Source organism: Muntiacus reevesi, chromosome 16 (genome assembly GCF_963930625.1).
Source record: "Muntiacus reevesi chromosome 16, mMunRee1.1, whole genome shotgun sequence".
Classification (NCBI taxonomy): Eukaryota; Metazoa; Chordata; class Mammalia; order Artiodactyla; family Cervidae; genus Muntiacus; species Muntiacus reevesi.
The window spans coordinates 14,701,011-14,714,430 of NC_089264.1; the positions used below are offsets into that span (position 1 = coordinate 14,701,011).

The 13,420-nt window shown below is 37.0% G+C and overlaps 1 protein-coding gene and 1 long non-coding RNA gene across 3 annotated transcripts in view; one reads left to right on the forward strand and one right to left on the reverse strand.

Moving 5' to 3' along the window:
• LOC136147922 (uncharacterized) overlaps positions 1-81 on the forward strand; it is a 60,363-nt gene extending 60,282 nt beyond the window's left edge. Inside the window, exon 3 of the long non-coding RNA XR_010659414.1 lies at positions 4-81. This is a non-coding gene — a long non-coding RNA (uncharacterized lncRNA). The remainder of the gene's footprint in view (positions 1-3) is intronic.
• Positions 1-13,420, reverse strand: part of ENPEP (glutamyl aminopeptidase) — an 82,825-nt gene that overhangs the window by 58,667 nt on the left and 10,738 nt on the right. For both annotated transcript variants that reach the window (XM_065907270.1, XM_065907269.1), the window contains exons 2-3: positions 9,393-9,534; positions 7,317-7,448 (exon numbers count right to left, since the gene is read on the reverse strand). In XM_065907270.1, coding sequence (XP_065763342.1) covers positions 7,317-7,448; positions 9,393-9,534 — 274 coding nt within the window. The remainder of the gene's footprint in view (positions 1-7,316; positions 7,449-9,392; positions 9,535-13,420) is intronic.

The window sequence follows — 13,420 nt, forward strand, 5'->3', positions numbered from 1 at the left end:
CAGTCTTACCAGTCTGCAGATCACCTGTGATTTATGACCTTTATTTTGATGCGTCATCTTTTATGACCACTGAGATATGGTCATATTTGATCAACTTTGATCAACGAGGTAAGCTGAGGTAAGCAATTTGATGAACTGAGATAAGCAATCACAGAATATAAAGACGCAGCCCATTAACCTTGTAAGAGTATTAGCCAGAGCATATCTGTATGTCCTATCTGCTATATATCACAAATGTATTTTTATTTTAAAGATAGCTTTCTGTAGGCTTTGGGAGGAGTAGTTAACTTCCCTCCATCATCTGCTAAGCTTCAGTACTTCTGTCCATGACAAAGTTCAGTCAGTTCCTCCTGAATTGTCATTGCTTTGTAATAAACTATTGTTCTAAGTTGACATGCTTGCTTTACTCAGATGATTTTTTTTAAGCATGTGACTAGCCATATTGAAATAGCATGGGGTAAGGAAGAAGATATGCATGTATATTCTTTCTTCTTAATTTCTAAAAAGTCACATATGCCTTTATTATTTAAAGATTTTATTAAAGGTTAAATGTAAAGGTTTTATATAAGCCTAATAACTACAGCTATATGAAGTGTGCAAGCCTTCAAGAACCTACCTAACTTGAATGCATATATTTAGTCTTAGATACTAAATTCTCTAAGTGGACTAAATTACTGAGATATACCACTGTTGGATACTATTAGTGTAGTAGTGTTAATCACTCCATCGTGTCTGATTCTTTGCAACCCCATGGACTGTAGCCCACCAGGCTCCTCTGTCCATGGGATTTGCCAGGCAAGAATACTGGAGTTGGTTGCCATTTCCTTCTCCAGGGGATCTTCCTGACCCAGGGATCTCCTGCATTGTAGGCAGATTCTTTACCATCTGAGCTACAGGGAAGACCTGTTGGATACTATTAGGCATAAGTTAAAGCACTAAACCCACTGAGCTAGCATCAGATGTAAAATCTGTGCTTCCTGGTCTATATGCAGTTGATTATTCTTTTGGGAGGTGTGCTTCATCTGTTTTATCAATGTTGTTGTTGTTGCCTTTCTCTCATCACATGGGAACCCTACCCAAGAAGGCTTTTAGAGTTGTTAATATTATCCCTTTAATTAAAGGTCTCCAGGAATTTGAGAAATGGAATTTAAGTCCACAAGAATTTATTCTAATTGGTTGCTGTCACTTCTTTTATGTATAATCATTATGGTTAATTATTAGTCTTACTGAGTACTTAAAAATTTCCAGGTAATCTGACACTTACCATGCACATCAATCCTATTAATCTGGCACTATTAATAATAATAATAGAGTATAATATTTTGCATCACTAATGATATCTTTACTCCAATGCTTTCATTAGCCCAGTTTTCACGATTACAGAATCCAAAGAGTTTTGAAAATCCAAAGTTTTTTTTAATATTTGTATTAAAATAATATTTAATATTTATTAAAAAATAATATTTATAATATTAATTATTATTAATAATCAGCAAATTAAGTTGGTGGTATCATCTGACCAGAACTGAGAGGAATTTTTTTTTAATAACTTATTTTTCTCACTACAAAAATATTGCTGTAGAAATACTACTATTTGATTATAAGGAGCTGCCCCAAGATCCCACTGCAGTTACTCAATAATACGCAATATTTGCACATACTGCCTTTCACAAATCTAAAAATTTCTCAATTCCAACATGCAACTAATCACAAAGATTTTAGATAAGGATTGTAAACTTCTATCTCAAATTTTAGAGTTTGAAGAGTTTTAAAAGTAAACTTCCAATTGTATATATGAGGAAAATATATACACAAGAAAAATGCAGACAAAACTGACACTAAACTTCAGCACAAAGTCTGTTTTTACTATGTTTTATTGCTTCTTTTCTCTACTCCTAAGAATGAAGCCTGACTTTCCCAAGTTACAAAATAGAGATAACAGCAGCATATAACTAATAGTTAATGTGTGCATTAAATAAGCTAATCCATAAGCAATACTTGACACATAATAGTTTTTATGTGTTCCATCAAGAACGTTAGTATCATCAGAGATAATACATTGAATGATTATCCCCTGTAATTTTCTTTGTCCGTACTTCCTTATATGTGGGATATCCATTAGGAACACCATTAGGATTACCATTAGGCATACTAGAAGAATGAAGAGGGAAAAAATAAAATGTAAAATCCAGAATAGGCTTTTCACACCCACACAAATAAATTTGAAAGCCAAAACCTTTTGATTTGCAAGAGCCTGGTTGGAAAAGGCTTTAGCAATGAAAATAGAAGGCAAGGGAAAAAGTAAACCACAGAGTTTATGCTTGAACAGTAGATTGGAAAGAGACTGGAGGCAAGTCCAGAGGGCTGTGTGTCAATAAATGACTACCCCAGGAGAGGGGTAGTAAGGTTGGAGGCACAAGACTCTGGACGGGTGTCTTAAGAGTCTGAGATAAAGGCAGTGAACTTGGAAAGACCATGTGAACAAAAAGGAATCAAACTGGCCACTGCCACCTCGTCCAGCCAGCGCCTGCAGGGTTCCCACCGCCGCCTGTGAGCCCTGCAGGCCCGCTGTGCCTGGGACCATGTTTTTATTGCTTTTGTCTGCCGAGTGTCTTCTATGGACAGAGTTGACCAGGTATCCAAGTTTGCCCAGAAATGTTCCGGGATTCTAAGTCTGTTTATCTGTTTACACCTCTTACCCCAGCATAATTCATAACACCTCTATTATTTATGTTCTCTAAATAATAAAATATTTGTTCACTCTACCCATTGACAACAGCCTGCCTTTCCACTGCCGATCATCCATCAGACTTAGCACCTGTTCATCTCTTGAGATTTTTCCATCTTATCTGAATTGTTCCAAATAGACACACTCCTTTATGTGGCCCATGACTCTTGCAGAGCCCCCTCTTTTTGTTTTTCCTGTTTTAGAAGCTGAGATCTTTGGCACCAAAGGGATGGTATGATCAAAGACCTTAAAACACAGTTGGGTGACCGTGGACAGTGGTGACCACCTACGTTTCACATGTCCATTGAGGTGTAGATATCTTAGCACTCCCTATCATATTTCACTCCCTTTAGGACTTAGCATACTATTGTGCACATAGTAGGTGCTCAATAAAAACTGACAAAATGTTGGGGGGAACCTCAGTTTTATTATCAATGCTGATATAGCCAGGATGAGAAAGAGAAAAGAATCTGACATTTTTTAATTCTGTAAACTGATGTTTAAGTTACATAGTTAGTATTACTGAATGTCGTCAATGTGTTTAATTTTATAACTTTGCATGTGTGCTAATTTGCTTCAGTCATGTCCGACTCTTTGTGACCCGATAGACCGTAGCCTGCCAGGTTCCTCTGTCCGTGGGATTTTCCAGGCAAGAAGACTGGAGTGGGTTGGTTGCCATGCCCTTCTCCAGAGGGTCTTCCCAACCCAAGGGTCTAACCCGTGACTCTTAGTCGCGTGCATTGGCAGGTTGATTCTTTGCCACTAGCACCACCTGGGAAGCATGTCCTTCTAGGTATTCTCCCAGCAGTAGACGGAAATTTGGGGAGGAGGAGTACTCAGGTAAAAGAATTGTGATCTTTTGGTTCTTTAAGTTTTATTTGTGATCGTGCTTTATCACAGGAATGTGATAAACTCTTCCTACATTTTAGATTGTCCCTTATCTATAGATAAATTATTATAAATATGGAAAACCTTGGCTCGAAGTTTGGGTGGCTTAGGACTGTGTTTTTGCTGTGGCTTTGAAGTTTCAACACGTGTTCAGGACGCTGAGTCCCAGAACTCGGCAGGCATGAGGTGCTGTTTGAGACGCAGCCCAGAATCATTGCTTAGGCTACACAGAACATTTACTGGCCACTCACTTCTCATCTAAGTCAAAATTTGAGTAGTTTGATGCGTGGTGATGATCATGACTGCAGTAGAGTTTTTTCAAAACAAATAATTAACATTAAAAAATCTAACTTACCTCACAGAATTTTATATACTTCTTTGTTAATATTATTTTTGTAAATTTAAATAAAGAATAAGAATCATTAGCAATCTTCTGTGGCTTCCTGAATTAAATGCATTCCTTCAGGGAAGATTGATAGCCCTTAATTTAGAATAGTCCTTCCAGTAAAGAAATTTAAAAAAAAATAAAAATGTTATAAAAATCAAACTCATTCTGAAAATGTACCACAAATAGCAGATGTTTTTGAGAATATGGAGAAAAGGGAGACATAGTACACTGTTGGTGGGAATGCAGATTGGAGCAGCCATTGTGGAAAACAGTGTGGAGGTTCCTCAAAAAACTAAAGATAGAGTTACCATATGGTCCAGCAACTACACTGCTGGGTATACATTCAAAGGAAACAAAAACATTAATTCAGAAATATATATGCACCACAGTTTTCATAGGAGCTTATTTACAATAGCCAAGATACGGAAGCAAACTAAATGACCGGCAACAGATGAATGAAGAATGTGTGGTGTGTGTATATACACAATGAAATACTACTCAGCCAAAAAGGAAAGAAATTCTGACATTTGCAACAACATGGATGGGCTGGAGTGTATAATGCTTAGTGAAATAAGTCAGACAGAGGGAAACAAATACTCTCTGATGTCACTTATATGTTGAATCTGAAAAAATGAAACAAAAGTGAATATAAGAGAAAAGAAAATGGACTCACAGATATAGAAAACAAACTAGTGGTTACCAGTGGGGAGAGAGAAAAAGGGAGGGGCAAAATATAGGTAGGGGTTTAAATGGTACAAACAACTATATATAAAGTAAATATTTGTACAGCCCCAGGAATATAGCCAAAATTTTATAATAACCACAAACAGAGTATAACCTTTAAAATTATGAACTGCTATGTTGTCCATCTGAACTTTATCTAATATTATAAACCAACTATACCTCAATAAAAGTGTAATGCAACTGACAGTCACAAAAGGAAATATGCAGAGTTAAGTCTTTTGAACTACATTCCAAACTTGGTTACCTTTTTTCCTAACAATTTCTTAGGGCTGGGTCCCTAATCTTCAAGAGCAACAAGGACATTTTAGACGTAGTGAACGGTTCAAGTACTAATATCTGCTATCAGAAGAACATAGGCCTTGACTTGGTTTTTATTGATGTAAAGTAGTTCTTGCCAGAATGGTGACTTCAGTTAGGGTATTATAGAGTCTTGGATTCTACAGTATAACCTGATTGTGAAAGCAGCTGATACATATACCAGAATAATACTGTCAGAAGTGGAGTGGGTAAGAACGGTTTTCTGATTCATGGAATTTCTACTAAAAATGTTGTATTACACAAAAACCAACTTCATTTGTTAGGGGGACCAGTAATATGGAGACTTTGGTTCTAGAGCATACAGCATATTAAAGCTTTAATATACCCCCACTTCTCCTAACAGGCTTCCCCGGTGGCTCACCCACCAATGCGGGGTACTCGGGTTCAATCCCTGGGTCGGGAAGATCCCCTGGAGAAGGAAATGGCAACCCACTCCAGTATTCTTGCCTGGAGAATCCCATGGACAGAGGAGCCTGGGGTCGGAAAGAGTCAGACATGACTTAGCAACTAAAGAGGAACCACACTGCTCCTACCAAACAGAAATGACAGTTGCAACATAAAAGTGGAAAGCCCACAAGACACATCAGGTCTTCAAACAACATAAGCATCTCTGTGGAGTGGATAAAAATACAGAGCAGTTGGCAGGAACTAAACCTGCCGGCCTACTGGGCTCTGGGTTTGGAAGGAATCAGCAACAAGATACTGGGGGTTACAGCCATGTCATGCTTTGAAAGTTATGTTCTTAAACTCTGACTACTATTTCTGATTGTTTTCTCATAGTTTTCTGTTTTTATTTTACTGTGGTCATATCTTCTTGAATCTTTGAGGGTAATAATTAAAGGCTGGGTGTGTGAGAATGTTTAATCTTTATGGCTTTTTTTGGTTTCTAACTATTACTATTTGCTCACACTGTGCTTGGCTATTTATTTGTCTTGGATTTTCTCTTTTATGTTGCTTGTTTTCCTCATATGCCGGTTTGTCTTAGGCTGTCTTTTTAGCTATAAGAATGTAGTACTGTGAGAATAATGTGGGTTCCCACTGAGGTTACTTTTAAGTAGATAAAAGTGGTGTGGTTTTCCTGTAATTCTCTCTGGAGTGGGAAATTGTACTGGAGCATCTGTGCTTGAGTGCTAAGTGCTAGATTTCACTTTAGAGTGAATGGGTAGGGAGCCAGTCAAATGCCATCGAGGCAGAATTTACCTTGGACTGACATTTCACACTAGATGCCTTTAAGTTCTCCTGCAAGGTTCTGTTCCATTTTGAAGAGCCCCACAGGTTTTTGCAGGAGGGAAAACTCTGGCTAGCTGTCTTCTATAGATAGGATGGAGGGAGAAGTACCTCTTCCCTCCAGTGACTGGTGAAGAGGTAAAGATATTTTTCAGGATATCACATTTCAGGAGGTTTACAGCAGGGTACATTGTTGGAAAAGAATCTGGAATTTGAGTCTCCACACTTGCCGGTTGCATGATTTTGAGAAAATTACTTAAACCCATTATTTCAGTTTTCTCATTTGTAAAGTGAGGGTGATGATTACTTCCTTATAAAATTATACTACAAAGAATATAATGTTTCATATGTATACTATATGGCACAGAGGCAGACTAACCATTCGATAGCAAGTTTAGGGCATGAGCAGAATGAGGGCCTCCAAAAAGAGAAAAATAATTAGGTAATAATTAGGTAAAAGTATTTAGTATTTAATTTTTCAAGAGAAAATTATTAAGTTCATCATTTTGATTTTTTTTTAAAGCTTATTTGTATTTTCTTACATTTTTAAGAAAATTGTTTTTGATACCTTGCTGCAGTCTTATGTTGAATTACATATTGGGATGGCACCACAAACATCTCAGTACTTACCTACCTGAAGGATATTCATCTACCTCTGATTTCCTCCTTTCCCTCTGGCCTCCATCTTGGATGCCACCCACACACATAAACCCAATCATTTTACTAAATTGAGCATGCTCAAATATTTAATACCTTTGTGCTGATATCCTTAGGAACTAGCTTTGGGTTTATAGTGAATTTTCTCCTGAAACAATTCAGGGCCATCCATTCCTATGGCTGTTTTCATTTTTCACCTGGGTCCTTTCAGCTTACGTTTTTCTATATTGGTCAGTGTTTCATCAGACTCACAGACCTTGGTGACTAATGGGCTTTCCTAGTGTGGGGTAAAAAGAAACTGTTCAAAAAAAGTAGACAATCACAAATGCATAGGTGGTAAATTTTTTAAAATATAGTGGTACTCACAGGTATCCCCCTGTTTGATATTCTCGTTACAGAGTCAAACTGATGTACCGCAAAGCACACCAGGTAAGTACTCATGGGAACAGACTTCTGGAAAGTTGTCCGATTCCATTTATCATCCACCGACTCTTCTTTCTATTGAGAGCAAAAGATAATCTTTTATTTATAAAATGATCAATCATGGACAAGACAAACAGTTACTCTAAACCTGGCTTTCCAGTCAGAAAAAAAGCTTGTCAAAGCTTAATAGTAGCAAGAAATTTTACCCCTAAATGGTGATGTTGAAAAGACTGGAGGAAAATTCATTTTATTTTTAGTACTGTGAGAGTGTGATTGAACTATATACTGTATGAGGTTTCTTAGGGAGAAGTTCAACTTTGTGATATAAACTAGACAGGAGTTTATCTTTCTGCATTAAACACAAAATCCTGACCATAATATTTGAGCATTCACCATGACCCCTTAGTGAAGAATAGGCTAGTGATCAGTGCCTTGCACACAGGAAGAACTAAGCAGGTATTTGCTGATTTGACTACTTGCAAGAGGGCATTAGCTGTGCCAGGCACAGCGGGAGGTCGGGTTGTCTCTGGTTGTCTCCATCAGAGACCTAGGGATGGTCACTAAAGTCACTGCCTTGGTTACCATGGAAAGAGACTATATCACTTGCTGCAGCTACCAACTCCATCTGTCTGGTTTTCTGTCCATGTCACTTTGCCTTCCTCACTGCCAATCACCAGTCCTAATACTTCATCCATGAATACTTGCCTAATTCCTGCTGCCCATTGTGTAAACACTTCCACATGCCCTGCAACCACAGTGAGTCACTCTACAGTGGGAAGTTAAAAAAGGATTAAGAGAGCGAGGCTGGACTAGAGTTTGATGCCTCATAGACAAGGTAAGCATGTGCTTGTAGAGAAGAGTTGAAGCTCCAGCAGTTACTCTATGATAAAAACCTCGAAGTAGTTCTGATATCCTAAGGCTATTCACCTTCCTCCAGGGCTAGTTTCTGAAACTAGGTGAAGGTGAAGAAGTGTGTACTCTGCATGACAAAAAGGTCCTGTGGGAGAACCTTAAACAGCAGTTAGTAAAGTTTGCATTCTTCCTCCCACCTTCACATGCCAAGAATTCTGATGGCATTGTACTCTGACCCAGTGCTCTGGATTAGTGTGTTTTAAGTTCATCTTTTCCTCTTTCTTCTCCAGTCAAAACCCAATTGCCTAGGAGTCTGACACTAGAAGAAACATTGAAAAGCTTGCATTTAACCTTCTTAAAGCTTTTGTTTGCTTTTTTGAGGAACATCTGTAATTAAAGAGGATGATTTCAGTGATTATACTTCAGATAGTGGATCAGAAAGATGGGAAGTGTAATGTAGACACCGTGCTTTTCTGGTATTGGGTAGGTGACAATTATATCTAAGGATGAGCTTCACGCTTTTACATGTCAAAGATATAAGGCATAATAAACCTCAACCTTGAAGTAATGATCCTTTAGTTAAGTGTGTTACCCATTATAGGGTTGAAGAGCTGGAACAGAGGGAAGAGTCATGTTAATAATTATACAAACAGAATTTATTGTAGCCTGTTTGTGTGTGTGTGTGTGTGTGTTTTGAACATTTAATGAGTATTTCTTGTTCACTAGAATACTATGGGCATGGTGATCCCTGGAGCTGGTAGCTATATTTCAACATTTAAGTGATAATTTTTTTTTTTTTTTTGTAGAAACCAAGAAGACTAGGCCCCTGAATATTTTTAAATCTGTAATTCCATTCATTTGCCTTTAATTTGTCATGATTAGGGGATTCTTTCATTTAAGCAGAGCCTAGCTGACATATGTCTACTGTATCCATTCTTGCTTAGAAAACCCAACATGGTATTTTGACTAGATTGTAATATCTTGAATTAAAGACTCCTAGTACTCAAGGATAAGAGACTGTCCAAATGTATTTTCAAGCCTCTAAATAAGCTATTAGAGCACATTTATTTTAGAATTCAGTAGGTTCTCTCATAGCAAATCAGGAAATTTACCTGATATTATAAACAAACTATCTGCATAAATTTTAAAAGAATTTAAAATACTCACCTCCACTGGCATATTTGAAAGTGCCTTATATTCTTTGGAGTGGACAATGGATATTGTATATGTTGCCTTTTTGTTGGGCTCATCAAAACAAGGGAAGGATTTCCTGGCATCTGTTGGTTCATGATCAGTGGCTGCTATGCTCCTGAGAAACAAACACACAAACAAAATATATGTTGCCTCTTCTGACAGCCTCTATTCCTATAGAAAACAATCAACTATGTAATCAACTCTTGCATTTCTTAAAGCAAGTGTCCATCCAGAAATCTATCAAATAGTTGTCAAGGTCTTCACTGAAATTTTTAGGTTAACAAATGAAAATTCAGAAACTGCTTTGGTTATTTTATATGACTAGTTAAGTATTTTGGTTCCATAACTAAAAATCTGTGATGAGCAAAAATCAATCTAATTTATGTGCTATCATTCTTTCCATCCTAAAGCTATCAAGTGACAAGTAAATAAACACAAAGCCAAACTCAAAGGCTTGCTTGTAGCTGTCCTTGTAAGTGTGAACAGCTGTGTTCTGTCATGGAGTAGAGGAGTATATTCGAGTCACAGATCCTGTCCCTAATAGCACATTCTTTCTTACTTATGTTACACCAGGGACAAAACCCTTAGTTTCATTTCTATGCAAAGCAGTCCCTGAACAATCTCCCAGTGAAGCAATCTTTGGCCAGATTTAAAACCCCTTTTGGAAAGAGACAATATTCTTTTATGGCTCTAACTAGGCATATACGTTATTAAACTAAAATGTTACTTTATAATGTTTCCATCATTTCAAAGTGGGACTATTTGCTCAAAAAAATCAATGAATATACACTTTTTATATGTAGTTATAGTACGGTAAGATTGTACATTTGCTCATTTGAAGACTAAGCAGAGTAAAAAGTATAAAATAGAAATGTTGACATATTCATTAATAATTTATATAAGAAAAATATTTTGTCCTTCAGAATTCTGAGGGACTAATGAAGGTATTTCATAAAGAATAACAAATTATTACATCCTGCATTCATCCAATAAATATTTGTTAAACCCACTCTTTCATACACAGACACACACGTACATTTACCAGGTATCATTCTACATACTGAGGATATAACAAAGGATAGATAGATAGGGAGAGTCATAAGAGCTATGTAGAAAATAAAACAAGGAAAGTGACAGAGAATGACCCAGGAAAAGTGGTGGGCAATATAAGGTAGAATAGTCAAGGACAGTCTCTTGCCAGAGGTGATGGTTTGCTGAGATCTAAATGATGAGAAAACCCCAGATAGGTGAAGATTAAGGAAAATGTGTTTCTTTAATAGAGGGAACAACAAGTGCATAGTTGCTAAAGTGGAAAAGAATTTACTGTGGTTGAGGACCTGAAAGATGTCCAGAGTAGCTGAAGTACAGTGAACTGGAGGGACTAAATGATCAGCAGAGGCCATGGTAAAAGTCTGCACTTTATTTGGATTCAAGGATGCATTATATACATAATTTATCTAAAAACTAATATGTCATAGGTCAACATTCATCTACAAGAAATTAAAATATTTTTGAAGTTCCTTTTAAAACCCTCTGGATATAAAAATTACTTGTTAAAAACTTAGCCAATAAAACTAATCTCTGAAAAACAAAACTGGAAAAGGGCTGTCTTTTGGGATACTGTTGACTGAGGGGACAACTTTCTGGGATGATTGAAAAAAGTCTATACTTTATTATGGGTGTGATTAACAAAGATGTGTACATTTCTCAAAATTCATTAGATTGTTCCCATTACATTTGTGCACTTTATATAAAATCTATCTTAAAATAACTGTAAATCAATATTGAGTTCCAGTAAGTAGGTTTGAATAGTTGCAGTGATATGAGTTAGCAATGAAAAAAGAAACTTTTCTATATTCTGAGTTTGAGCAAATTAAAAATGAAAAAAAGAAGATGACAGAAGCAGGTTTCTAACTGCTGGGGAAGAGAGTTATGAATTTGTTTAAAAAAAAAAAAAAAGGAGACTAGACCTTGAGACTGAACTGTAACTGAAGGATCAGTTTAAATTCAATGATTTTTTTTGTAAATATGTAAATGGACATAAAAATGTACAAGACATGTATTTCCTGTCTTTGTCTGCTGAACAGGACTAGACGAAATAACACGCTTGTAGCAGTGAGCACAACTAGTTCCCGTTACCACTCTCCAATAAAAGGACCCAGAACTCATCACAAAAATTATATCAATGTTTAATGTTCTGGTTCTGATAACTGCACTGTGGCTTATGTTAGAAAAGGTTCCCTACTTAAAAAACATATACTGAATGTGAAGAGATAAAGGGAGACAATGTTTCAACATAGTCTAAAGAGAGAGACAGAAATGTGGGGCTGTGGGGAAGAGAGAAAATAGGACAAAATGTAAACCATTGGTTGTGTTCCTACAATTCCTTGTATTATTATTGTAACTTTCCTGTTAAGTTTGAAATTATTTCAAAACAGAAAGTTATCCAAACAGTCCCAGTATTACTGATTAGTTTTTGTGATGATAACAGTTTAACTAGTCAATCGAAGTTTCTAACACCTGAGACTGTTACGTAAGTAAGTGCTTGTCGCTCAGTCCTGCCCAACTCTTCACAACCCCATGGACCATGAGATTTTCCAGGCAAGGAGACTGGAGTGGGTCGCCATTTCCTTCTCCAGGGGACCTTCCCGACCCAGGGATCGAACCCGGATCTCCTGCACTGCAGGCAGAGTCTTTACTGACTGAGCTACAAGGGAAGTGTGAATCTCAAATGCATCAGAACATAAAGAAATCTGTACACTTTCCCAGAGTACTGAGGGCTTATAATAAGATTCATTAGCTCCAACTCCATGTTTAGTCAGCCTGTTTTTCTTCTGAATTCTTCCGGATTCTGATTTCTTTCTCAGACAAAAGTAAAGGAAAAGTTACTCTCTGCAAGAATGTTTCAGTTTAATCACATCCCAGAAATGAACCAGCCAACTAATTTGGGAATATGAGAGAGAGAGAGAGAGTGTGTGTGTGTGTGTGCGCACGTGAGCATGTGCGTGTGCATGAACCTGCATGTGTGGGGGAGGTGGCGTGATGAAGGAGTGGAATAATACTATTCTAAGCAACAGCCATTGGGTACTTTTTCAAATATTTGGTTTCAGTGTCTGTGCTCCAGTATGTACTCCTAAGCATATAAGAAGAATTTTCCATCCTTTGCTCACAATCTCTCTTTAAAAGAGATTGTGCTTGATTGTAGGGGAAAGATGCCTTACTACATTACAGTACATCAGAGCTTACCTTTGGAAGTGGAATGGGGCGGTATTGGTGAGATCTCTGTTGTCGTATGTTTGGTCCATGTTGGTGGTCCTGTCAGCAAGCGTTAATTACATCAAGTCCCACTCAATCATAGTGATCTGGACGTACACTGGTATACATATAGTGACATTCATCAACCAGAAGGGCTACAAAATGTGGATTTCTTTTTTTTTTTTTTTTTTTCATTTTTAAAGTTCAGAGCCTATGTGATTTTATGGGGAAAACCCTCTTCTAAAAGTAAAAATTCCTAGATTCTAATCCTACTCCATCCCTTTAAGTGTGATTTTGTGCAAGTCACAAAACCTATTATTTCTTAGTGTCTTCGTCTATAAAACCTGGTTACCAGAGCACATCTGGCCTTTCCACAGAGTTATAGCGGAAGGAAAAGTGGTAGATCACATGTAGTAATGTATTAGAAACTCCCTTGAAATTTGCACAACAGTATTAGAATACACTTTATTTTCTTTCCTATAGAAGGCTAACTATGCTTTCTGATATAGCACTTTTCACAACAGATTTCAAAATATATTCATTAGGCAGAAATATCTGTACTGGAACAAAATTACTTTGTATATAAATAATATACAACTATATATACAAAAAGCAAGACCCTTCCACATGTTGCTTACAAGAGACTTGCTTCAGAGCTGAAGACACACACAGATGAAAGTGAGGGGATTAAAAAAAGATATTTAATGTACATGGAAGTGTCAAGAAAGCTGGGATAGCAATATTCA